This window comes from Hirundo rustica, chromosome 19 (genome assembly GCF_015227805.2).
Source record: "Hirundo rustica isolate bHirRus1 chromosome 19, bHirRus1.pri.v3, whole genome shotgun sequence".
Taxonomy (NCBI): domain Eukaryota; kingdom Metazoa; phylum Chordata; class Aves; order Passeriformes; family Hirundinidae; genus Hirundo; species Hirundo rustica.
This window is the reverse complement of record NC_053468.1, coordinates 7,331,554-7,358,835: the sequence shown is the minus strand read 5'-3', so window position 1 is coordinate 7,358,835 and position 27,282 is coordinate 7,331,554. Positions and strand designations below refer to the sequence as shown.

The 27,282-nt window shown below is 44.0% G+C and overlaps 1 protein-coding gene across 2 annotated transcripts; it reads right to left on the bottom strand.

Moving 5' to 3' along the window:
* Window positions 1–541: 541 nt before the first annotated feature.
* On the bottom strand, window positions 542–27,071 carry SPNS3 (SPNS lysolipid transporter 3, sphingosine-1-phosphate (putative)). Of its 2 annotated transcripts, XM_040082762.2 has the most exons (12): window positions 26,863–27,071; window positions 25,779–26,110; window positions 22,696–22,761; window positions 22,112–22,248; window positions 21,438–21,589; window positions 20,485–20,551; window positions 19,431–19,621; window positions 16,039–16,191; window positions 12,810–12,999; window positions 10,158–10,223; window positions 4,023–4,121; window positions 542–2,259 (listed from the first exon to the last, which is right to left on the bottom strand). In XM_040082762.2, exons 2-12 carry the CDS (start codon window positions 25,984–25,986, stop codon window positions 2,092–2,094), a joined length of 1,497 nt encoding a protein of 498 aa, XP_039938696.1. In that variant the 5' UTR covers window positions 25,987–26,110; window positions 26,863–27,071; the 3' UTR covers window positions 542–2,091. The 2 variants fall into 2 exon arrangements, with proteins under 2 accessions (XP_039938696.1, XP_039938695.1); XM_040082761.2 differs by lacking the exon at window positions 26,863–27,071 and having other exon boundaries at window positions 25,779–26,198.
* Window positions 27,072–27,282: the final 211 nt, after the last annotated feature.

Below are 27,282 nucleotides of genomic sequence, written 5' to 3'. Positions count from 1 at the left end.
TTGCCCGTAAATTGCAATGAAAAGAGAGAGGCATTTGAAAAGATGGGATGCTTAGTCAGTGTGATCCTGCTCGTTTCTAGGCACTGACTTTCACAGAGGAGATTGGAGTAGGAGTAGGAAGGAGTTTGCCATGGACTGCTTGTACCATTTACAGAACAGCATTTGGCATCTCTTGCTCATATGTCAAATATGTGCCTGCACAGTGTGCCAGATGCAGGTTCTGATGAATTTTTATAGAGGAATTTAATGCTGACATAACAAAAGTGATAAATTGCTCAACTGTTTGCAGGGCAAATCCTGAATGTAGCCATGGAGAAGCACATGGAGCTGCTGAAATCCTGCCATGGCTGAAGCACTGAGGACCTTTGCAAGCTTATGCATTATTATCCTCTAGCAAAAACCCCTTCTTGGATATGAGCTCTCTGGCAGCACAGGAGTTTCCAAAAGGTCAGTGGTATGATGGCCATGGCTAGTTTTTACAACCAGGAAAAGTTCCTTAACCTTCCAGAATACGAACTTTTATTTTACAATTATTACACTCTTACTGAGTATCACAAAATTTCTCTTTTATTTCCCACAATGGTCATACTTCACTACCTAGGTTTAAGTCAGATTTCAGAACAGATTTTTTTAAACATTAGGTAGACAGAGGGAAGAACAAAAACCTGCAGTAGCTGAATTATGCTATTTACAGTGACATTAGACATTCACAGTCATTCCAGGAATATTGTGCTTTATGATCCTTATGATTTTGTGGGAGAATCATGCAAGACTCACAACACTGTACAATTCACTTGGCAATATTTTCCTCAGGCTTTGGCTTTAAGGTGCTGCTGGGAGCTAAGCCAGGACAAACAATGGAAGTTGGCCACACTGGTCACGTCCTGTTTGGTACTGTGACAACAGATAGCACATCCCAAATCCCCTTCACTTTGGACATAGGAGTTCAAATGGACAGTTGTATTGAAGTGGTTTTACAGGTGCTACTGCTCACTTGTGAGAGGAGAGACTTACCCAAGGCCTGAGGATACAGTGAAGAGCCTCAAAGTATTAGCAAGAGGCAAACCATTAAGATGTTACATACAAAATTATCCCAACCCTCCAATCTTGAATCTAACCTGACTTTGACCTGCTTCTCTTGGTCATTTTAGACAACTTAAACCACTCTTTTTACTATCTACATTTTCCAAATTCTACAAGCAAATCTCATCCTGCTGAGAACTCATAGGCCTCCCTAATCTCTAGGAGATGTTGTGCCTCAAAAGCTCCTGCCTTGTTGAGGTCAGCACTCATGCTGGTGACATCTCTGTGAAACACCCTCTGGAGCTCCCCAGCCACACAGAGGACAAGGGCCTGGTTATGCATGGGGGAGGAGAGTTGCCATATGTCAATGCATGAGCAATTTTTGACTCGCAGTCAAAAGCATCCAAAAAAAGTCAATATGCAGGATTTTCTGCCATATGGAGGAATTGTGATTTGGCCTTTTCCCCAGCTGTATATCATTAAGCAGAAAGGAAAGAAAAAAAGGAGGACGTTCTTTTCTTCTGTGCAAATCTCACCCCAGAGTTCATCTTCCTTTGAGGGACAGTTCATTGCTGGTACCTGGAAAACCCTGTCTGAGCAGAAGGAGGCTGTAAGAATCCAGGTGCTTGAGGACAGGGCTCTGTCAAGTCAAAAAAGCTTTTTTCTAATTCTTGTACATTTTGAACATGATTTCTTTCAGGGAAGAGGGAGAAGTGCTGCAGAGAGACAGGACTGGTTCTACAGGGCTGAGAAAGATCAGAGCAGAAAAAGAATCTCATGTTCCATGAAGTCTGCAGGGGTGCATTACAGTAAAGGACGTTGTTTCCAAGTGCTGCAGCATTTTGCACTAACAGCAATTTTGCTTGAGAGCTCAGTGGTGTTTTGCTCAATGTGGAAGATTTGTTTAATCTGAGACTTCGCTGGGATTTTGCCCTTATCTCTTTTCAGAGACTGACGTGGCATTAGCATAAGGCAGACATCAGCATGGTTTAATGTTACAGAGACGTGGCTGCTGCCCAAACAGGCCACCACAGCCCTGCTTCAGAGTTGTAACGGCACACAGACACCTCAGAGCCTCTGCGCTTCCTTCCGATCCTCCTCGATGTAGAAAGAGGTCAGGATGAAAAAGCCTCCTCCAAAGACCCCAACAAAAGCACAGATGACAAAGCTGTACTGCATGCTCCGGAACATCCACTGCAACGATGGGGTGTTGCTGGCCTGGACAGCGTTGGAGATCTGGGGGAGGGAACAGGGCTCTCATTAATCTGGGATAACACCTCCATCCTCTCCTGCTTCAAACAGACTGTTTACAGTGTGAGCCTTGAAAAGAATAAAAGAGGCAGGCAGGAATGAGAGTCTGCTCCCAAGGTTGGCAAACCCAGTACCCAGCACACCTGTACTCCACAGCTCTCCAGGTTCCAAATGGTCAAAGAATCTCATGTTGTTTTACACCTTCAGTGCCTCCAGTCACAAGGGCAGGAAAAATATTTTACCATTTTCTAGCCCATCTCCAGATTAGCACAGGATGGGCATTAGGCAGTAATCTTTAGCATTTCTTGATCACATTCAGTGACTTTCTGCCTCCCTTATTGGTACCCAGTGGATAGAAACTGGGGGCCAAACAGCAATACAGGCACAAGCGACAACATTCATAAGACAGGGAAAAGATGGAAATCAACCTAAGACAAGAGTGGGGTCTGCTTTTGAGCCAGAAGGTATTTGGCCCGTGCCCCAAAGAGGGCAAAGGACAGCGGGCAAGAGGCACAAACAGTTCAATCTTTCAGGCAGAAAGATTAAATCAATAGATGGGCCAAAGGGAGAATGAACAAGAATTAATATTTATCTTTTGGGGTACCTCCTATTTTTGCATCCCATTTCAGCCATTTTCCACAGGGATGTTGGTTGTTGTGTTCCCACACACATACACTCAGGTAAGTGTGAGAGCAGGAGCTTCCTAACACCAACAAGCAAAGTGGTTTCTTCATTTGCCAAAAAAGGGAAGTCAGCAGGGGTAATCCCTCAGGGAGAGAGGCTCTCTTCTCTGCCAGACAGATTATACAGTTGAGACTCTGGGTTTCACCCAGCTGAGGACAAGGAGAACCTCCTGTGTGACTGGGCCAGCAGCAGCTCACTCAGGCACTGCTGGCCCTGTCTAACTCTGACACTGTTAACATGGGGTGAACTTCCTGAAATAAACTTTCATACAAACTAAACTTTAAATCAGCAACAAGGTCTCAATTTCCCATGTCAAGTAAAGCAGAAAACTCAAAATGGGTGCTTTGTTAGCAATTGTGTCTTGGATGGATGGAAGGAAGGAAGGAAGGAAGGAAGGAAGGAAGGAAGGAAGGAAGGAAGGAAGGAAGAAAGACAGACTGACAGATAAAATCCACTGGAACTAAAATTGTACAGAGAAAGCAGTATGAGGCTGATCTGCACAGAAGCATCTAAGATTAAGTACATGTAGGAAGAAATCAGGTCTCAAGGAATGTGGGAATTCAGGGTTAAGGTGATTTGAGGCCAGAGCTTTTGAGGTCAAGTAGTATCTAAAAACAACTATTGCCCCACTTTTTTTCTGAGAGACCATTGACTAATTGCAAGATTTCAAACTTCAAGATTTGAACTAAGTCTTGGGTTTTAACACATTGAATTAATTTCCATGAAACTCCTCACAAACTTACCAGAAAGTGCTTAAATCCCATTACGTTGTCATTACGAAAATGTATGCCTCTAAAAATGTATGAGTCTGCAAATTTAAAATAAAAGTAAATTTCTACACACTGCATAGAACTAGTCACACCTACAAGCAGTGTCACAGGACCAAGTGTTTCAATTAAGTAAAAACATTTAGAAAAATGTCTCTGTGTCCCAGACTCAGGGCCAGCAATTTCAGTCATTTCTGGTTTTGGACCAGGTAGTGCCTACGATTCTGTGAGTGTCTGTCTTTCAGTTTCTAGATGTTTTATCCGAAGGAAAGCTCAGTAAGGAGAGAATTCACTTACGAGCCCGATGAGGTATGGGCTGCCTGCATCTCCCAGCAGATGGCTCACCAAAATCTGCATGGCAATGGCTGTGGACTGTCGGCTCGGCGTCACCACGTACTGAAACAAAGCACAGCCCACAGGAGAGGGGACATGAACACAGACAGCTCCAGGAGTGTCCAGCTGCTCCTAGAATATCCCAGGGACGTCGACAGAGCAACTTTTACGTATTTCATCGTCAAACACTGTGTACAACTTTGGAGACGGAAAAGTTATTCCAAGCAAAAGGGTATACAGCATGCTTTGCTGAGGAAAAAAAACATTCAAGAAAGGAGGACACAGGAGAAAATAATAAAGTAGCTGAACTGTGACTCCCGTGCTTCCATACACAGCTCAGAGCAGCTTGTACAGAACCATTGGGCCATGCAAGCAATAGAAGCCTCCAGGCTGTATCCCCTGCAGCCACAATGATTCGCTGATAAGGATTCAGCACTGACAGTCTCTCAGAAAAATATCTTGTGACCTGTGTCAGCAGGCCTGGTCTGGATTGCAGGGGGGAAGTGGGGTACCTGGAACCTGGAGGAGCTGTAAAGTGTGTCAGCTGAGGCCTTGCTGACCCCTTGAAGACTGAGGGTGAGGACCCAAGCTGCCAGACCAGAAAGTGGCTGGTGATGTTTTGCTGATATTGCCTGTAACTGGGAAGCGCCTGAGACACAAGGTACTGGAGCAACAACACCTCACACTGATTTTGTTTTTCAAGTGCACACAGTTTAAATAACAAGTTGGAGAAGATGTGGTGCACATCCAGGACATGGAAAGCATCACACAGAGCAGAACTATTTTGTCAGATGAAATATAGTAATTTGAGGGTAATAAGAGCTCTATGCCTGTGCTACTGAAGATAACTGTGCCTGAAGAAGCCTTTCAACAATACACTTATGCAAAAAGCATTCACAGTCAGAATGTTTCAGAAACAATTTCAAACCTTCAAACCTTTGTTTTCCAACCACTTGCTCATATCAGAAACAAAATGCTGAATATTTTCTCAGTCCTCTGTTCCACAATTTGGGGGAGTTCTCTTGAAACTCACCTAAATGTCACTAAGTATGTCTCACACGTTAATTAACAGTGATTGGTGTTTGACCAAGGGACGGACTCAAGGTGTATGATCTCTACTGTGGCTCTATCACTGCCTTCAAGGAAACATTAACATGCATGGTAAGTTGGGCTTAAAACTAAAAAAGACCTTGCTCTCACATTTAATTTAGAGTTTTGGTCCTGCTTACCACACACTGCAATCAGTTTCAGTAAAGAAACAGAGAACACCAGCAGTGCCCCTCTGAGGCACTTGGCCTCAATCTTGGGGACACAAATCACTCTTAAACCAGCATTTCTGCAGCCAGTAAGAGAACTCTGAGCAGCTGGATTAAAACAGACAACCTCCTTCCTTCCTTCCTTTGCACACGTGCAGCTAATGAGTAATCTGCTCCATTCCTAGTTTCTCCAAAGTAGATATTTCTAAGCATGGATAGAACATCTCTTTTTCATTGGGAATATTTAGGTAGAGTGCTTCAGCAATACTAAATATTAAACCAGGGAAGCTTTGGAGATCTCTCCAGAGTTACAGAAAACCACAGTGATGTCAGGTTGCCATGGCACTGCATCCAGTCTGCAGGTGGTGTAAGAGCAGAGTTATGTGAGATTGGCTGTTCTGAAATCCTTACCATCATCCATGGGATGAAGGAACAATCCAACAGCTCCTTCTCACTGAGGCCAAAGCACACTATGGCCTAGACTGAGGGTGTGCAGTCTACCCACATTTATTTTTCTCTCAGAAGCTGCCTGGATGAGGAGCATGCACACTTTGTGAACAGGCTCTCTTGTACAGAGACAAAAAAACTACAGTAGAAAACGCTGAGCTTGGGAAGCAGACCTGGCCATGACAGACTGTACTAAACTGGAGACTGTCAGCTCTTGGCTCTCCGAGGTTTTCATGTCATCTGTCCTAGACTCAAATCTCTTTCATGGATAATGACAGGCTGTGTTTGAGAAACGCAAATCAAATATTGTTATGCACTTAATCTATCATGGGCATTGAGAACAGTTAAATGTACTTTGGCTCTCCCAGTGTCTTGCACCACTTCCTTAATACCTTAATTTAATATCCCATATCTACAACTACAAGAGATGGAACAAAACTGTAACAAGAAAAATACAAGAGAAGAATGGGATGTTTTCTACAGTTTCAGGGCTCATACAAACCCTGCCTGTGCTGCTACTCAGATTCTCCTGCACAACAGACTCTGTTCTCAAGAGCTCAAGGCACTGTGGGATTCACTAGAAAAAGAGGAAACAAAACACACCCTCTCACAGGGACTCAGAAGTACCCATGGCAGGAGTGGAGGTGACATCCTGCACACTCCTCCTTCAAGGAGATCCAGCCCAGATGCCTGGACAGAAAAGCAGGTGCCCCAAACAGGTACAGTTTGCAGATCCCTTGTCCTGCCTCTGGAGGTTTCAGACACCCCTGCGGACTCTGCCACAGAGCTGTCAGCTAAAAAAGCAGATGGGACACACAGGCTGGTGAACACTTCTGTACCTCCCAGGGCACTTCCAAAGACAGGGATTCATTGGTAGCCTTCCCAAACCCCTCCAGTTCCAGCATCTCCTACACTATTAGCTGCCAAAACCCTAAAAGACAGGGCTCCATAACCTCACAGATGGCAAACATATTTCATAAGGAATACTCCAAGTACAGCCTCCCAGTAAACCAGCAAGGCAGCTACAGCACTCCTCCACTTGCACATCAGCACTGCAGTTGTACAGCAGATACCTTTGTGTTTACACTAAATAGGAGGCCCAAAGGTGGCTACATGCAATGCCTCCTGATGCAGCAGCCACAAAGGAGGAAGTCCTTATCATTCAGTCAGCATCTTCCTTTGTCTTCAGCTCCACAGGTTGCAGGAGAAATTAATTCCTAGCTACATTGTCTGGCTAGTAGTGCCATGTGGGAAGAAAGAAAAGTCATTTTCACGGCAAAATAAGAACATGCATTAGCAAATCCAGCTACTTTATCAGAAATCCTACCAGTTCACATATGAAAAGAGGCTAAAAGAGAAATTACTGCTGTTATCTATGGCACCCTTCAGTCAATGTAACAGCAGTAATACACTCAACTCATGGGGTTTCAACAGGATGAAACACAACTCCCAAGTAAGATTGCCACTGAATGAGCAGACATCTACAAATTCAGCTCAATTCCATCACTTTTCTGATAAAACAATTAGTAGCATTTAGAATTCAAGAGATCCAACTCAAAGGACTCTTGTGGTAATAAACTTGACGTCTGTTCCCAGGGGAACACAGCACCACAGAGCTCTGCTACGCCAAACTTTTCACCTCGCCACTTGTTGCTAATTTTGCTGGTACAATACTCCTGGTAACTAATCCCACAATATTCTAAAAGAAATGGATGTTAGGGATGTTGGTCACCTGAGAGACAAGAACTTCCTTCTCTTCTAGATTTACATGGATCCAGGCTATGGCCATGATGCTCCCCACAGATTTCCTGCGGGATGCAATGTGCTGCAGCATTCCCTAAGAAAGCTGAGACTGGAGTGATGGAACTGAACAAAAGCCCTGTTCCTCACAGGCTTTGCAGTTTGGAGTCAGGAAGGAATTGAAAGAAAGAGCTGATAGTAACCATCTGCCTCACCTCACCATGTATCACCATCACCTAACTCAGTGATGTCACTTTCCTCTTTAACAGTAACAGAGGACAGAATTAAAATTCAGATAAAGGAGTTCAAAGAAAACTAAAGTGATAAACTTAAAAAAGTTGGTGCCTCAATTAATGTAAAAAGAATGGCAATGGTATTTATACTTGCTTCTGGTGCAAAAAAACCCAGTAATTTAAAAATAAACTGAAATAGAAGATAAGTAAAAATGTCAGTCTGGACCAGTGATAGTTTTTCTGCACCTGTTCACTGCTGCAAGGCTTCAGCTCTTTTCTCATAGGATCATTGTTTCTGACCATTCTGTGAGAGTCAAATAAGAATCAAAACCCACTTGGCTGTTGGTTGAGATTTTAAGCAAGCAGCCAATTGACTGCATTATTTCCTGTTTTATTACAATTCCAGAGTGCAGAAAACTGACATGTAGAGAGCAGCACCGTGGAAGAGAACATAATGCACAGTCAGTGTCAGCAGGACTTTGCTGAAGGCCCATGAAATGTAAGTAGTTCCATTCCTTTGTCTCAATCAGAATGTAAAGAAAGTTTCTTCAGCTATGAAGTACAAAGATAAACAGACCAACATCAAGGCAAGGTCAGGCAGTGGAAGGAGAGTTTTGTAGTGCCTCACAGCTGGTCCCTTTGGTCACTAGAGAGTGCTCAGCACTTGGCAATATGCTTTCTCATCCTTTTACCCAGACACCACAATAGGGATACTTTTATCTCTGCTCACTTTTCCACTGCTTGGGTTTAGTTAGCAGGTAGAGACACCAAGCAAGTTGTGTATCTGAGCAGCTCAGACCACAGTGCCAGCGAGCTCAGGGGTAAACAGGTCCTGTGACAGCAAGGGACAGTGACCTGTGTTCCACTGGAGCCACAGGCTGCAAGGTTTTCTTCCTGTCCTTGTGAACTGCTGTTGTGCATCATTGCAAGTTGTGCTTCACGTGCATGCACTCACTGTGGTTCTTAAATGAAAGATTTATTATCACCGTGGAGCTTGCAGCAGCACTCAGCAGAGTTCAGCTCCCTTCACATGAAACACTTTTACATAAAATGGGAAACACTCATGTGACTCTTGCTTGGGAAGAAACAGTCAAAGATCTCTGTTCTGCTGTCCCTTACCTTTGTGCCTTCTCTCACTTGTCCTGATGGCTTTACACAATTTCCCCATTTCCAGTATCACCTGCAGCAGCTTTGTGCCTGTACCACACTTACCTGAACAGTCCCTGTCTCACAGGGAGCTTCCTGCTTGAAATATTTGGGTTACCATCACATCCACGGTTTTTCAGCACAGGGATCCCAAAGCAGAGAGTTTGGGTCCCTTGGGTGATTTGGTACTCTACTCCTCATAGAAATGGGTAGTGTCAGTTTAAATATTTCGTCTTATGCCCATGGCTAGCAACAAAAGAACTGTCAATCATATAAATAACTTTGGTATTTAAATCAGCTTTCTGCAGTCTGACTATCAGATATGAGCATTTTTTGGTTTATTGCACTGATAAGCCATATTCAACTTGTTCATATTATGGACTATTAAAAAAAAAAGGTAATATAATCTACTTAATAAGACTATAATGATCTGTGTAGCAATCATAGCATCTGCCCCAGGGTTTACACAGACATCTATTAGTGACTGTGGAGCTCCAACCTAAATGAAAGGTTGCCAAATTTTTATTTAGAGTAAAAACTCAAGTAAAATTACTGACTCTAAAAACCTTTGAAATGGTAAAAAGAAGCTGCTCATCACGGTCTAGACAAACTGCTACAAGATGTGTGCTTTTCACATCACTCCTTACTAAAGAAGTTACTGATGACAGAATCCAAATGAAATCATGCACTGCTATTCCTTGGCTTGTGGTGTCAGTCCTGGAATTCCCAAGAGCCCCTTAAGGATCACTGCTGGCCTGATGCTCTGGCAGTGTAGCACCACTTATGAATTGGACTTGAAAGAGCTGGAATTCATCTGCGCTGTATTCTGAACTAAGGGAACTTGCTAATGGTTCATGGACTATCAACTTTGTCTCATTTGGATCATCCTTTCAAACCTCTGGAAAACAAATAAAAAACCTGATTACAGACACAGAAAGACTTTGTTTCTGGTGCAGACCATTTTCTAGCAGATATCTGACAACACAGAGCTGTACAGAAGCCCAAAACAGAGAGTACTACGTGCATGAGTTCCATCCAAATCAGCACATCTTTCTGGGATTACAATAACTTGGACTACTGCACCACCACAGCCTTATTGCCACTGGCATCCCTGCCCAGCAGTACATTGTGCTGTGATTCCAAGCAGGATACCAATAAGGGGATTCTCTGCAGGAGTTCATTCATCTGTCCCCAGAAAGGCACCAAGATGCAGGCTTAGGAACAATATTACATTGACAAAAGGCTTGAAATAAGGAAATAGTTTCATGAGCACTTACCAGCAGTATGTCTGTCACAACAGCCCAGTTTACAGACAAAAACAGTTCTCCAAATGCAATAAAAATCTGCAAAACAAAAAAAAGCAGTGACTATACTATACTATACTATACTATACTATACTATACTATACTATACTATACTATACTATACTATACCATACCATACCATACCATACCATACCATACTAAACACTGCATTGCCCTGCTCTACTGTGAAGATGAAGCTCACTGCCTGTGCTTATCTATGTAAGAGCTGTCCTACATACCCACCACTTCTAAATTAAACACCTCTGATGCTTACAAACACTAACTTCATCTTAAAGTGGGGAAAGGAATGAAAAAAGCTATTTCAGTCACAAATCCTCAGCGGAAGACGCAAAATAGGAAACATATACCACCCTCTCAAATTAACTGCTAGGAACCAAGCCCAAGAAGAGAAAAACAAGATCCATGGAAGAGAAACATTCAGCACAGCTTTACAAAGTACACAGGGATGCAGGTGAAGCCAAGGGAACACCTCTGTGCCAGTACAAGTACTCTTAAGGGCTCCTTCAGAGAGAGAACTTCCAAAATGGAATGGACTCCAAGGAGCAGGCAGTCTCAAAACCTTGGTGTCCTGTGGGAAATCCCTAATCCATCACAGATGGAGACCCAGCCATGAGGAAAAGGGGTAGGGCACTGAGCAGTTCTTAAAGCTGTGGTCTCAGAAAATATTAACCCTTTCAGCCAGCCCTGGACACAGATTGGAGCAGCCTGCCCAGAGGAAAGCATTGAAGTTACACCATTGAGGTGGAGCAGTGCTAGAAAGCAGAATCTCTCCAGAAACACAGGCCACAGTCACATGGCACCTGGCACATTATTCTTATCTACTAATCAGACTGATGGCACATTGTGACAACAGGTGCCAGCCTTGTGTTTGGTAAGGTCTTGGTCAAGATGTTGTCCCTGATTGATGAAAACACAGCCTAGGAGAGGCACAGTGACAAAGTCAGATGTTCTTGGAGGGGTGGCTTACATTTTCCTAAGGAGAACCAGACCAGGTATACCTAGGATATCTATAGATATTCTATAGGTAATACATATAGATAATAGACCTAGGATAGCCATACATCCTGTGATTCTTGTCTGTCCTGTTCATTTCTTTTCTTCTTCAAACCAGTCTGGGGAAGAAGTTCCATGAAGCACTGAGATATTTAGAATAGGCCATTATCCTGACATATTTTCCTTCACAATGCTTTAGACTAGATGTAAGGAAGAAATTCTTCCCTCTGAGGGTGGTGAGGCCCTGGTACAGGATGCCCAGAGATGCTGTGGATGCCCCTGGATCCGTGGAAGTGTCCAAGGCCAGGTTGGACAGGGCTTGGAGCCACCTGGGATAGTGGAAGGTGTCCCTGCCCATGGCAGGGAAGTGGAACTGGATGAGCTTTTAGGTCTCTTCCAGCCCAAAACTCTGATTCTATGACTCCATGACTCTAATAGAAGGTAAATTTTGGTAGTTCCAACCAAATATATTGATTCACTCATCTAACACAGACTGGCAAATTAACTGTTGTCTCTACCTTTAATGACAAAAAATCCCCTGAGGAGCACACTAAGAGTGGAGCTATGTGGGAGGGACTGTGAGAAGCAGAAAAAGACAATGGCTAATTCCTCTGGGCTCTCAGATCCCCACTCTTGGATCCAAAAACAATCTTTAATTTCACATTTTGTTTTGTGTACACACACCCAGACAGGCAAATCCACTTGTGTTTTCTCTTGGTGTAAAGGTGTTTTTCCACAGGAATATGCATTCCTGAGGAGTCAGAAGGAAAACCTCTTTGAACAAGCATTATTCTTACAAGGAAAAAATCTGCAAAAGTGCCCTTTTGCAGAGAACTGTTGATTACTGTAATTTACTTTACTTGGATCCTCTTATTTATGTTAATCACTGTGATTTTGGCTGTGGAGTCACAGGAAAAAAACACAGGAGTTTTTCCCTAGCTGTTACCAGATTACAGGTGAAATAGGGTTTACATTCAGTTCCCTCTTACAGGGATTTTTTTGTCATTCCTAGCAAGTTTCTGTTTTCCCCTTTACTGAGAATGGAATTTAAGTGATTTATACTTCAGTTTGCATTGCCAAAAGCTTGACTTTGAAGATCAGCTAGTGATCTGGAGTTTTCAAGGTGAGGGCTAAACTATTCTTAGGAAGAATGGTGTGTATTGTACAGTCCCAACTACTACTACCAACATTTAAGTATTCAGAGAGCAAAAACAAACAAGAATACTAAATTAACCACAAAGCATTAAAAATTAACATCAGATTGAGACTTGCTTTTACTACAATTTTGCATAAGGGACATGTTTCAATGCAGCTAAATGCATAGTTACTATTCTCCCCTTCATTGTGGGCACTCTGCAGGACCTGAGGCCCTGTTTTTGTGCTCTGTCTGCTCTTTATACTGCACCAAGGACTGCCCAGCGTGGCTCTCACAGGACAGACCTGAGCTATGGGAGCATCAGAGCCCAGAGCTTACCTGGACACCTTGTCACAAGTCACTGAAAGCTCTTATTGGTCTAGAAGACTGCAGAGAATTCTGCAAAAGCCACCCTCCTCCTCCCCCTTCCCATTCTCCCTAGGATGCCAAAAGGGATTTTGCTAATTGTCACTTACAAAAGTGGAAAGGATGCTTGTCTGGGCCACCATCAGAGCAATGTAGAGGCACAGGGCAGAAATGAACATGCTTGTGGCACAGATCAGAGGATCAGCTTTGTTGTTTCTCTTCCTTAATCGTCTCGCGGCTTCTGCCCCGGCAATGATACCCAAGACTCCTGTCCCAATGGTGATGCCTCCAAATGTTAGGCTGGTGACAAAGCAAAGGATTCAGCTGAGCACAGTAAGACTCTACTGTGGAAAAATAAATGGTGTTAGCTTGTACCTGTAGTTTCAGACAAATCTTTAATGGGGAAGCTGAATTTTATTCCACTTGATGTAACCCTCCCACTCCTTCTAAATGGATGCAATGCCGAGCCTCAGCTGAAGCTCTGGCTTTGCTATGGTGGCTGTATCCTGTGGAGAAGATATTTTCCCATTTACAGAGCAGGTGTTATGCACCCAGGCTCAAGGAGGGCTCTGCTCAGTACAATCTGGTTTGTACATGCTGTGATTTAGAGGAGACTCAGTCATCGTGGTTACCCTGTGAATCAATCTACCCAGTCATCCCTGAAACACAGATGGAGTATCCCTGCATCACAATCTGCTGCCTTGGAAGAGATCCTAGCACATGGAATGATGCACATCGAAATTATAACCCTGTGGTTAGCACAGCTGAGATGAGTCACGTCTCTGACTATGGGAAACACCTACCACATCCCAGAAGAGTTCAAACAGTACTGAATAGGTAACTACTGCCAGGTCCACATAGCATTTTCTGAACACAGAGTTTCCAATGCCATGCAGCTTTGTGTGTCTGCAAATGCAAATGTGTTCTTCAGGAAGCACAAATTCATGTTTTAAAGAATGTGTCTGAATAGTTTAGAAGACTCAGCTTCCAAAGGGACTTCCATGTGTGCTTTCATCTCTGTCCCAATGAGACTCCCCCAATGACAAAGCAAATCTCTTGCACAAGATCAGTGATGCCACTGCACTGTAATTCTCTGAAGGCAAGCAGGGACAGGAGCAATGTATTCTGAGCACAAGCACTTCTGAATCTTTTAGAGTGCTACATGGTAAGTTCTGTACATTTTCCTGGGCTTTTTCTAACTGCAAAGCAAAGTAAGCAGCTGGGATATGATCTGTTCCTTTAAACTACAGCACACCCACTTCTTAATTTCTTTCTGGCTGATTAGGAAGAACTCAATAATTTTACAAGAAAAAAAGGTATTGTTATGCAAGATAACAAACTTTAAGCAAATTTGTACTTTCCCTGCAAGTTCTTCAGGATTCTGATCCATTACTGACTACAGCTTGATAGTGATATTGTAGATTGTCACTGGGCAGAATAATCTCAAAGATTTGTTCAGGAGAGGCAAGTTCCAAGGTGATATTAGTTGATTGAAGCATTCATGGAATTGTGTTTAGAATATTCATGTATTGTAAACTGCAAAAATCCAAGCACAGTTCAGTTGATAGGGAGTAGGAAAGTACAGAAGCCTAGTACTGGGGAAAGGCTCCTATGGGATCTTTTAGGGTCTGAGAATGCTCACTTATCTCTGTGATCTGTTCCAAAGTGTTTGCACAAACACCTGAACAAAGACTTCACACTGCCTATTTATCTGCCTTGGAAGGATTGAGACGAGTCAGTTGTGGTGCCATTTGAGTCTGTGTTTCCAAGGGGTCTAACTGCCACAGTCCTGATCCTAAACAAAGTCTGAAACTGCTGAACTGCCAGAGGGAAAAACATCTTTAAAGTATCCCTGGGCAGGTCTGGTAATGTGCAGCTCAGTTTCTCCAACACCATCACATCTGACATAGTAGTTTATATTCTGTTTCTTTACATCCCATTGGAATAACAGTCCAAACTCAGCCTTATGCTGCTTCTGGCATGAGCTTATGCCAAGGTTATATTTAAAGCATCCTATAAGGAGCAGTACATGAGGTTAAACTATCAGATGCTCTGTTTCACTTCCCTGAAGGCCATGTCTGCTCTAACAACACTACTGTGGAATAATAACACAGAAGTGGATTAGAAAACAAACTAGAGGCCAACACCTTCAGCTTAACAAAGGGACTACTTACACTGCATCTGTGAACAGATACAGCCAAACATCTTCAACTGTTCAGCTCCCCTCATCTGCCTGCCCTGAGCCAGAGCCTGTGTTTCACTCCCTTCCCAGTACTGTTCATTGATAACTAATGTGCCACTCGTGGCATCCATGCAAGGACAATTCATTTCCCATTGAAGGATTTTGGGATGACTCTTCAATCCAGCTGGTTTTGCTACAACTCAGAAATCACTTCTAGTTGACTCAGTTATTCCATTGCAGAAAAACAGAAAAATCCCACTAGCAGAGGTGTGATTACTACTTTTCCTTATAATTTACCTGGAAAGGTAAATTAGGCAGTAAGCACTTAGTTCTTTGAAATCCATTACAAAAGCAGAGACTGAAACAAGGCTTGGGACACCTCCTGGAGAAAGGGAGACCACTGACAGGGATTCAGTCCCAGTGCTCACTGTTACTGAGGGAAACTGAGAAGATTCAAGAGGAACACTGAATACATATTTGTACTCTGGACAACACACTGTGAAGAAAAACTTCTCTTCCTTGGTGGGAAAAAGGGATCTACAAAAAGGTGAGTTATGACTACTTCAAAGTGTTCTAGAAGTGTAAAATTCCCCTTCTTGTACAATATCTGATACTATTCATGCATCTTCATTGGTCTGGACATGCTATGTAAGCAGAGCTCTGCTGGCAGCTGTTTACAAGATCCTGGTTTGATGTGATGATATGATACTACATCAAAATCATCAAGCTTTCTTCAACCTGGGGGCCACAATGAACTCACCAACAGGGCAGGGATTATAAAAGGAGAATAAGAAGAAGATAATAGGTAAGTTACTAAAACACAGGATGTAAATATACTTAAATGGGTGTTTAAGTAGCTTGGGATGCACAGCCATTTGTCAACTAAAAACTCCTCGCTAAAGCTGCTCCTTTTCCCCCACAAGCGTTGCTATTACTGCTTCTTCCCACTTTACTTAAATAGGGCTGGCAGCATCTTTCCAGTTAACTGAGTGATTATAAACAAACAAAGGGGAGTGTGTCAGATACCTGGAAGCAATTTACCATTCACACCCCATTGCCTCCTCAAGAAGTGCTCAGTCACATGCTCCCTTCTGCCTTTGGAAACGAGCTGTGATTGAGCCCCGTGCAGTTTCCAGGCTCCCACAGGCACAGCTCACCTGTTAGATAAATTGCACGATTCCTGGAGGCACGGTGGGACAACGCCCTGGACAGCCTGGGCTCTGTACAGAAACAGTGGCATCCACACTCCCAGGGCTCCAGTGACAAAGGACATGGCAGTCAGACCCAGCGAGGAACAGACAAAACTACAGCTGAAAGTCAAAAGGAAACAACTGAGAGGTATTTGAAAGAATGGTGTGAGGAAAAAGGGAAAATCTACATGCAACACCCAGGATTTCAAGCGGTAACAAAACAATTCGTTCAGACATCTTGTAATCAAAATCCACTCCCTGGAATATCTGAACTCTGATCAGGCTTTATTATGAAATTTGACAATAAGGTACTAATTAGAGCAAAGGGTATGACCTACTGATTTCATGTTAAATCCTGGTCTCTTGCAGATTTCATGCCAACTTCTGCCAAAACAATTGCTGTGAATTTTTTGATAGCAGAAGTATAACAATAAAGAATGAGCAAGAATTTAATGGCTTAGCAGCTAAAGGAAAGGGTTCTATGTGCAAGTCTAAATGCCTCAGGTTTTGTTTCTGTAACCAGTATAAATGAGAATAACGTCTGGGTCTTCCCAACTGTGAAGCTGTGGTGGCTGAAGCACTCCTTAACTCTACCTGAGTGAGTAAAAATAGACTCAATCTCCACAGCAAATTTCAGACAAAAGGAGAAGCATTTTTGAAAACTGCCCAAACCTTGTCTCTTTCCTGCCCTATTCTAGGAGAAAATTAAATTTTTGCTGGACTCTTTGTCATTAATAGTTCAGGAGAAAACCCCCTTTGAGGTCAATAGGGACATATGAAATCTCAAGATTGCTGCAAATGATCAGGTGACTACCTAACTAGAGGATTTGTTAAGAAGTGAACCTAATTCTCCATTTTCTAAAGATAAAGTGCTCTTGGACATGATTAAAAGCGGAACCACATAGTTTTTTGGCAGTACTCTTTGGAAGTCCATTGCCCCAGGAAAAGAAAATGTGAATCAATTGCTAAAGGAAAAGAAAAATAAAATACATTTTTACACTGGAATATCTATGTAGGAAAGCAACTTTGGAAACAGTCTAGTTGTTGAAATGTCAGAAAGGTTCATTTTTGATTCAGGAAAATTTATTTTTTTATTCACTTCAGGATGTAGTGCCTACAAATTGTGCTCCTACAAAACCGATCTCTAGCGTGCCTGCTGTTCAGGTACAGAGGATGCAGATTTAGCGGGCAGTTAGAAAACGTTGGATCGTCTGAAAGAACACTCCAAAGACAAACAAAGTCCCTGGAAAGCAAGTCTTTAAACGAAAAGCTTTGGGTGGGGAAAATAGCGCGGAGCCGGGTCTGGCGCAGCTGCACAGCGGCACCTGCTGTTCCCAAACCTGCCCCGCATCGTCCCCTCTGCTGTTCCCAAACCCGCTCCAGCTCCTCGTCCTGTCCCGCATCGTCCCCTCTGCTGTTCCCAAACCCGCTCCAGCTCCTCGTCCTGTCCCGCATCGTCCCCTCTGCTGTTCCCAAACCCGCTCCAGCTCCTCGTCCTGCCCCGCATCGTCCCCTCCGCTGTTCCCAAACCCGCTCCAGCTCCTCGTCCTGTCCCGCATCGTCCCCTCTGCTGTTCCCAAACCCGCTCCAGCTCCTCGTCCTGTCCCGCATCGTCCCCTCTGCTGTTCCCAAACCCGCTCCAGCTCCTCGTCCTGTCCCGCATCGTCCCCTCTGCTGTTCCCAAACCCGCTCCAGCTCCTCGTCCTGCCCCGCATCGTCCCCTCCGCTGTTCCCAAACCCGCTCCAGCTCCTCGTCCTGTCCCGCATCGTCCCCTCTGCTGTTCCCAAACCCGCTCCAGCTCCTCGTCCTGCCCCGCATCGTCCCCTCTGCTGTTCCCAAACCCGCTCCAGCTCCTCGTCCTGCCCCGCATCGTCCCCTCTGCTGTTCCCAAACCCGCTCCAGCTCCTCGTCCTGCCCCGCATCGTCCCCTCTGCTGTTCCCAAACCCGCTCCAGCTCCTCGTCCTGCCCCGCATCGTCCCTTCTGCTGTTCCCAAACCCGCTCCAGCTCCTCGTCCTGCCCCGCATCGTCCCCTCTGCTGTTCCCAAACCCGCTCCAGCTCCTCGTCCTGCCCCGCATCGTCCCCTCTGCTGTTCCCAAACCCGCTCCAGCTCCTCGTCCTGCCCCGCATCGTCCCCTCTGCTGTTCCCAAACCCGCTCCATCTCCTCGTCCTGCCCCGCATCGTCCCCTCTGCTGTTCCCAAACCCGCTCCAGCTCCTCGTCCTGCCCCGCATCGTCCCCTCTGCTGTTCCCAAACCCGCTCCAGCTCCTCGTCCTGCCCCGCATCGTCCCCTCTGCTGTTCCCAAACCCACTCCAGCTCCTCGTCCTGCCCCACATCGTCCCCTCTGCTGTTCCCAAACCCACTCCAGCTCCTCGTCCTGCCCCGCATCGTCCCCTCTGCTGTTCCCAAACGGGCTCTAGCTCCTCATCCTGTCCCGCATCGTCCCCTCTGCTGTTCCCAAACCTGCCCCGCATCGTCCCCTCTGCTGTTCCCAAACCCACTCCAGCTCCTCGTCCTGCCCCGCATCGTCCCCTCTGCTGTTCCCAAACCCACTCCAGCTCCTCGTCCTGCCCCGCATCGTCCCCTCTGCTGTTCCCAAACCCGCTCCAGCTCCTCGTCCTGCCCCGCACCGTTCCTTTTGCTGTTCCCAAACCCACTCCAGCTCCTCGTCCTGCCCCGCATCGTCCCCTCTGCTGTTCCCAAACCCGCTCCAGCTCCTCGTCCTGTCCCGGCACGGCTGTCACCGCCTGACTGTGGGGTCACACGAGGGAGGAACCTGCTCTGGCCCAGACTTTACTTCGTCCTGCAGGCCAGCTGCATCTTTTATTTTTGGGTGGCTAAAAGTAAGGCATCATCTTCCAGCCACAGCTCAGCCCATCAAAACATATGGGCAATTACTTTATAAACCATATTGGGGTCCCACAAACTCTGACGTCATGCACAGCAGGCTCCCAAATACCACAGAGTGACTGAGACATGCTAATCCAACCTCAGGTACGAAGAACTATAAATAAATTTACACCAGAAAATTACGCAGGTTTACCAATCTAGCTTCCATAGGGAAGGGAAAATCTAGGAGAAAGTAGAGCTTTGTATTTAAATAGGAGCAACTGCCATCATAACTTTGCCCCCTTCCCCCTCCTCAAAATGGGAGGATAGAAGCAAAGAAATTTGTTTTATCTCTTTTGTAGCATTCCTATAAAAAAGTGGAAGAAAGATTTTTACTAATGGTGTTTTCCATCCTCTTGCACAGAGCATGTGGCTCAAAGGAGCAAAGCAGGATTCAATGGACATATTTCTTTTAATGGAATGGTGACTCCTTGACAGAGGGAACCTTTGTAGCTCAAACCACTTACTTCTTGACAAGTGATCCCACATCCTGACACCAGGTAGTCTTGGCAGTTCTGTGTACATCTGACTTCTCATCTGCTTCTTTTATCGTGCCAGAGATGCTCAGTGCCCTGTGTGCTGCTGTCTTTCTCTGGATCCTGTGAGGGAGCAGTAGAATCAGGAGAAGCAGTGCCAGTCCTCCCATGCAAGGAGTTACCTGTAGACACAAGGTTGGTTAGATCAAAGACAACTGTTTTCTTATAGCAAGAACTCCACAGCAATTCCAATTGCATCAGAACCACTATCAGAAAATTGCAGGTATGTTCAGAAATAGATGTGTGCTGGTTTAGGTCATATTTATAAAGAAAAAGAGTGACTTTGGAGACATTGAAGGAAAGGTAATAGTTCCTCCCTGCCCATCATACAGATACATGATCACTCCTCCCTCTGATTTTAAAGAAAAACTTGTGAAGAAAGAAAACTGTACTGCAGTATTCAAGGCACAAACACAAGAATCACAGATGCAGTCACCAGTGTCACCTGAAGAACATCAGTGTTACTCCAGTAAATATTCTGCCCCACTCACCTGCATGTGCTAGCTGGTTTTGTATACAAGGCATGGGGCTATGACAAAGCACTGAGTGTCCCAGTGAGAGACATCATGACAACATGACCAGAACAGAAGGGGTTATTTTCTTGAAACCCTCAAATAACAGAAGTTGTTCCCAACAGCATTCCAGAAAACTGGTGCTGCCAGTATAACGATCGTTTTACCTTCAAATTCCTCTGTTTGAGGAGGTAACAACCAGTTACTCAGTGCAGTAACAACCATTCCAAATGTGCCCTCAGGTAAGAGGAACATCAGCACCTGCCCTGGCTGCTGTACAATTTCACCTACACCTATCAGAGCTAGGCAGAAATCTGCCACTTGTCCTGCAGGAAAACTTCTCCTGGAAAACACCAGTTCCTGACCTGTCAGAAGGTAGAAAGTCCTTCCACTGCTCACCTTTAACACAATGAACATAAAGAATCCAAACCCCAGAGATGATTTTGATGTTACAGTGAATGAAAGAGACTCACCCTGAATGCCCAGTGCCAGTCACCTGTGCTTTTTGCCACACCAGCTGCCAGCATATAACCACAGCCACTGCAAACAACAGAAAGGAACCATCAGCAGGCACCAGTGAACTTTGAAGGGCTGAAAAGGCATGTCTTGCCAGCTGAGGAGAACACACAGAATTGTTCTGTCATGGTTTTCCACAGGGATAAACAGAAAAAAACCTCATGGTCTGTGCTAGTCTGCTTGCCAGCCAGTATGAAAAAAAGAGTCTAACCTCCTCAGAGCAGACTTGAGATGATGACAGAAATGTCCCAGATTCCTCTGGGAATACATATTCTGTGGAATGACAATGCAAACCCAGATCAAAAAGCCCATAAAACATTTTATTACCTACTCCCTTCTGTGCTAGCCACAGGAATTATGGCCTGCAAGAATTTCTTTAGTTTTAATCTGCCTTCTGGGCCCAGCCTTGGCTGCCTGCTCTGATACAGAGTGTGCCTCTAAAGCATTTGAAAAGCCTTTCTCCACCTTTTCTTCATACACAATGTCAATTTAACTATAAGTAGAGAGGGAAGTACAATTTCTTCCTTGGGAGACATTTAACGGAGGGTTCTTGAAAAATCTGTCAAATAAACTAATATTGAAAAGCTTTTGTCTTTCAAAACACAGAAATAAATTACATGCTCTCAGGCACATATTTCTTTTAGAATTGATTCAATATTTTATTCAAAGCCAGAGTTTCCAGAGTCTAGATTCTCTCTAAATATGTTAGAGGGGGGAAAGCGAATTTTTTTCAAGGTAAGTAGAGAAATACACTTAATCAGCTCTATTCAAACTTGCTAAGGAAGTGACAAATCCCTTTGCAAGAGCCAATGCAGAAACACCTCAAAATAAATCTGATTAGGGCTCAGGGTATATTGAATTGCAGGTGTGGTCAGACAGAATTTCAAAAGACCACTGCAAGAAAACCAACCTTCCCACTGGAATGAAGATGTAGAAGACAGATAACACCCTGGTCCTTTTTCCTTCCTCAAACAGGTCTGCAAGGATGGTAGGTGCTATGGTGGAGTAACTGGCAGAGCCAATGCCAACCAGTCCTCGTGAAAGAATAAATATCGCGTAATGCTGCAGGGAAAAGACACATTATAGTCAAAAAAAGTCCATGCAAGAAAGAAAGCTTACTGTTAAAGAAGGGCATTTTAGTGGATGAAATCTACCAGAAGAAATCAGAATTGAACTGCCTTTTCCCTATGTCTGTACTCCCTCCACTCACATCTCACTGCTCGGCTTTCTCTTCCTGCACTGCAGTGACTTCTCAGAGTGACACCCAGAAGGAATTTCAGAACAGGGCGGATAGAGCACATGTAACCAACAAGCTGCCACACTGTAAGGCCATAAACAACAAACATTCTGGACAAAAATAAAACCCCATCAATTGCAACAATAATGTGTGGGTTCTCTATTGCCTAGGCTGGACTCCAGTGTCCTAGAAGGCATTCCTGCATGGAATATATCTAGTCCAGGCTTAAGGCTTGGGAAATGAGTGGTCACTGATGCTTTTCCAAATGGGATTAGAGAAGGACTATATCAAGTCCTGCAAGATGTATGCAGGTTATTTTCATAGCACCCTCTAAAGCAGCAACATACCGACTCAGTGATGAATGAGCTCCCTAAGGTCACAGCAGACCAGAAGAAAATACCAGCTCCAAGGATGATTTTCCTGTTGTAGCGATCTCCCAGGTATCCAAAGATGGGGGCAGCCAGCATGTAACACAAGGTGAAGACTGAAAATCCAACAATGAACAAAGAGAATATTCGTCCAATTATTTTTGTCATAAGTACTGCTCACTGCCTAGATAAACTCAGGTTATTTTTAGGGCAGGGGTTAAAGGCAGGCTGAGTTTGTAGGACTAGGAGGGGAATTGATATTTGGAAAAAGACAAATGCAGACTCAAGGTATCTACACAACAATAAAATGTATGTGAATTACTCAACTTCTGTATTTCTTGAGAAACCCTTCATCTTTTGTGATTCACAGACTGTGGGGTTTTTGAAGGACCCGACTCCAGTCTGACTTTCAGTTTTGCATTATCAGCCTGCCCACAAGTGGAAGTGAGCAATAGCACACACAAGGAGGAACTAGAAGAGGTAAGTGACTCGACTGTGTTTTAGGAGCAGACCAGGGAGGGGCAAGGCAAAGTCAGCTGTTTGAACTGAGGAGATTTTATTACCTGTTTGCAGCAGACCTGTCCTCCCATCGCTAAGCCCAAAGTATTTCTGTATATCCAACAGGATCCCTGCAACAGAGACAGACACTGAGTGACAGCAAAGTACCCTGCTCAATCCTGGTAACTGCCAACTCCAAACCAGGGCTTGCAAGAACTGCAGCACATTTCGTTCGTAGTTTAGATGTAAGCCATTACTCTGCCACAGGCACAAGATGCACAGAGAATTAAAAATTCTTATCACTATAGATAAAATGAACGAGCTTCCACTATAAGGGTCTTATGAGAGTCAGTTTATCCACTGTTTCAACCACACCTGCTCTGCCTCTTTTGCATCGTTAGCACCTAAGTACACAAACAATTTAGAGTTCAAAGTTTGATGGACACAATGTGGAACAAAACAGTGGATGTTAAGACAAAAAGGTCATTTTCTTCTCTATAATATGACAGAGCTGCAGAGCTTCCATCTTATATTTCCAATTTACACTGCTGAAAACCAACTAAAAATACAAGATACTGCTTTGAAAAAGCATACACATACTCCAGTGTTGAAAAATATCAATTAAAAAAGACATTTACTTCTCATGCCACTTCAGCTTTGTCAAAATAGATAAAGTCGTAACATTGTTAAGAGAATGAAACCACCACCACTTGAAGAGAACAAGTTCTGTGTAATTTGCCTGCTGCGCTCACATCTGCAGCAGAAGGGAGTGGGTGAGGTCAGCAAGAGGCACCCCTTCTCCCACCCTGTGTTTTACATGTTATGCCATGAACTACACTGCTCCAGCCACTTAAAAGCGGTGTGGGACCAGCTAATTTAAATCCATGTTCTCCCACAGTCCCCATGGCTGCAGCATCAGTCCTCTCACTATTTAATTAAGTGACTTCAAGTCACTGTAGATCAAGGTCCAGCCTAACAGCAGTTCCAGAGGTTTACGGCTGTTTCTCAATGACTCTTGAACATATTTTACATTTAGGTGTTTCCTTAACGGTTTCAGAAGTTTAAACAATTTAACTGAAACATTTTGCATCATTAAAAAAGGAGAATCAATTGTAGCCTTCCTTTCTGGCAGGCAGTGATCAATGCACAGAAATACTGTATTACAGGAATTCAGGTTTGGTCTCACGGAGTATTTAGAACAAATCACAGCTAACAAGACTTGAACAGAGCCACAACTTCATCTCAAACTAACATTCACACTGAGCACCATTAAAATGTCATCCCCTCCACATAACTAAAATAACTGACCCTGCCAGTTCCTGGCAAATTACAAAGCATTGATTTGAGCAGCTTGGTGGACAGAAAGGAGGGGAAAGGTCTCCATGGTCAGTGGTTTCAGCAAACTGAAGTCAGGACACAATTAAGGGGAAGAGCTTGTTTTCTGTGATGCAAACACTGTCAAAGCCCGTGAGCAAAACTATCCGGAAACCACAACTTTGTAACTGCTGCCATTTTACTTCTAAGCAGATGCTCACACCTCCCCTTCCTCCCTTTCCTGTTAGCTGGTATCTAACAACATGGTCATGCACTTGGACAGCCAAACTCAAATGCACTGTTGCAAGAATTCTGCAGAGGCACTGAATTCTAGCAGGTGAACAGTATGTTGCTGTGGTGTAAACTGCAGCTTACAGACCTCCCAGGAGTCATAGAACTAAGTAAAAAGTGGTTTAGTCATATAGTGTAATTAAAGGAGATGTCTCAAAGGCCTGGGCACTATCCCCACCTCTGCTCTTCATTTCTTACATGTCCCTGAAGGTACCTCACTCACAAAAGCATGTTGGGAAAAATTTCAGCTCTTAGTGGATTCAGGAGCCCCTGAATAGTTCAAAGCCTAGAATGAGCCAAATGGCTTCCTGATCTTAACCCTCCCAAGAGGATACCCTTCTAGCATCCTAGTTCTTCCTTGAAGGTATTTTCATCCTCTACTGTCCCCTGCTCTTCTCCAAGGAAAGTTACTTGACAACAGAAGGCAGGCACAGAAGCTTTTCACTCACAGCCTTGCAGTGTCACTCAGCCCACACTCCAACTGCACTCCTACTTGCTTCCTTTCCTCTTGTGTTGGTAAAAAGTACTCAAAAAACCAAGCTCAAACCCCTAAACCCACTACACTCTCCATTTTTAAAGAGATTGACTGAACGTCCTAAATTTCTGAATGGTCTAAGTAGCAAAATAATTACTTTCTGTACTGTAACTAGGTATTAATTCCAAAATCAATAATCCATCCTTTGGGTTTTTTCAAGGTTTTAAAACATTTCTGTTTCCCAGGCCACTCAAAAGTAAAATATAGCAAGCTCGCAACAAGTGTTTCCCCTGTTTCCTAAATCAGATCCCCTGGAAGCATAGTAGATGCTTAGGATACTAAATGGAAGAATTTACACAGACCACAATTTATATGGGAGAAAAAACCCATGGAATTTCCCTCCAGTTTACTAAAAGCAACTCTTGGTTGTTCTCAGCTAGGGAAAAAAAAAAATAGTTTAAAAAAATCACATTTTGGAGGGAGAATATTATTTATTAGACATCAAGTCATAACCTGGGCAGGGGAAGGCTTAAGGAAGTGGGTCTCTATTCTTCCACTCTTCACTGCAGAAATCACTCGACTGCCAGCAGCTCACAAGAAAGTTAAACCTCCCCTAAGCAAACTAACGTGGGTAAAAAAGTTATCTCAAAGATAGCATAGTTTTTGAACTTGTAATGGAGGGAAAAGCATCAGTATTCTTCAGATGAAAGAACACCACATAGAGTCTACTAGCTGCAAAGAAACTTGTAAACTGCTGTGTACAGTAAAGAGAAGTTCCTTAGGCAAATCTCTGTAGAGTCCAGCCACAAAAATGGACCAGTTGCTGTGCATGATAAAATCTGTTTATAAGATTACAAATATCTACAAAATCACTCCTAGGTCTTTCCAGATTTATAATTGGAAGTTTCATTAAGAGTATGATAACAGGTTAAAGCAGATAAATAAGGAAAAGTAAAAAGACATAAAGCATATCCTTACTTTAGAAACATTTATAGAGTTTAGAAACATTTGTAGAGCTGTTAAGAACTTAAATTTCTTTTTCTTTAGAAGAGGATAATGTGTCCTCACCTGGCACAATGAACCAATCAATGAAAATTATTAAATTCCCAAAGCACAGCGCAGCAACTACCAGGCAATCCCTCTTTGCTGGATTGTTCCTTGACACAGACACTGATGGGCATTGTGTCTCATCCGCTGCAGCAGCTCCATAATTCTGTCCCTCAAGCAGTTCCTGGAGCAGCAAACCTGTGTCTTCATGTTCACAGGGGGGTTGCATGTTTCCAGTGCAGACACTCAGCAGGGACGATGAAGCATTTCCTCACACAAAAGTGATGTGCTGGGGCTATGAGGAACTTCAATCACTGCGGTCATTTCCGGCACCGAAGCACAGCCACTGGGAACTGAAATGAAATGTTCCTTGCAGCCAGAAGAACTTACAATGAAAAAAGCTGCACTGCTGTGTTTTGCAAAAGTGCTGAAGACCATGGCCTTGAAGACAAGGAAAAGTAAATGTAAACAAAAGCAAAGCAATCCATTGTGCACCTAAGAACTAAAACAACTCTGCAGTGATCTCACAGAAGCTCCAAATGCAAAAATAACAATATTCTTTGTTGTCAGTGAGTTGCCAGAGCTAAAAATAGTCCTTCTACAGAAGAAAGGGAAAGAAAGGGAAAGAGAAAGAAAGAAAGAAAGAAAGAAAGAAAGAAAGAAAGAAAGAAAGAAAGAAAGAGCGAGCACAATCAGCCTTTAAAACAGGGCTGTGTCTTCCCCTTTCTCCCTCAAAAAACAGGTCCGAAAGGGGAGGAGCAGAGGGCACAGGAAGGCATTCTTGTTCTTTTGGCACATGTAGACACCTTTACCTGTCTTCTTTCTTCTCTCCACTCACATTTTTAGAAGTATTCACTCACATGTCTTTTGACCGATTTTGTGGATTACCAGCGTCGGAAGCTAATTTATTTTTTGCACCCTGTTAAGAAAATTTCAACTGAAAATTACCAGCAAATTCTAAGAGTTTAAGAGTGAGGCAGCTAATTTGAATAAGGACTGCTTATGGTTTATGACTCATGCATGAAGACACAAGTCTGTGGCTGGGCTTTTTTAAGAACTGGGTATTTCACACTTTAGACTAACTGAAAAACGAAATAGCACCTACCATTCTCGGCTCTTTTGCAAAATGCAGACTCCTTTGCTTCCACGTGCTCAACAGGAGTATTTCATTCTATCTCTTTCTTTTAGCTCTCTTTTTTCAGACCACAGAATGTTCTCTGAGCAATGTTACCTTATCCCTACCATCCCAGTGCTTAACTAAACCCGCGAAGTCAAGAGTCCCTTGGAAGTTCTTGGAAGCAACAAAGAACCCACACAATTCTGTAGCAATCAGGAGTTTTCCCTCCGACCCCAGCCGCGGACAAAGGCAAATCAGAAGCGCCTCTTTTCACATTACCGATGGGAACTCCTCGGCCGAGCGGGAGCGGGCTGCAGCCGCGCCGCTGCGCCGCTGGATGGAGCCCCAAGCCCGGCGCGGCGCCGCCGCCCCGCCCGCTCCCGTCCGGCCTCCGAAGCCTCGCCTGGG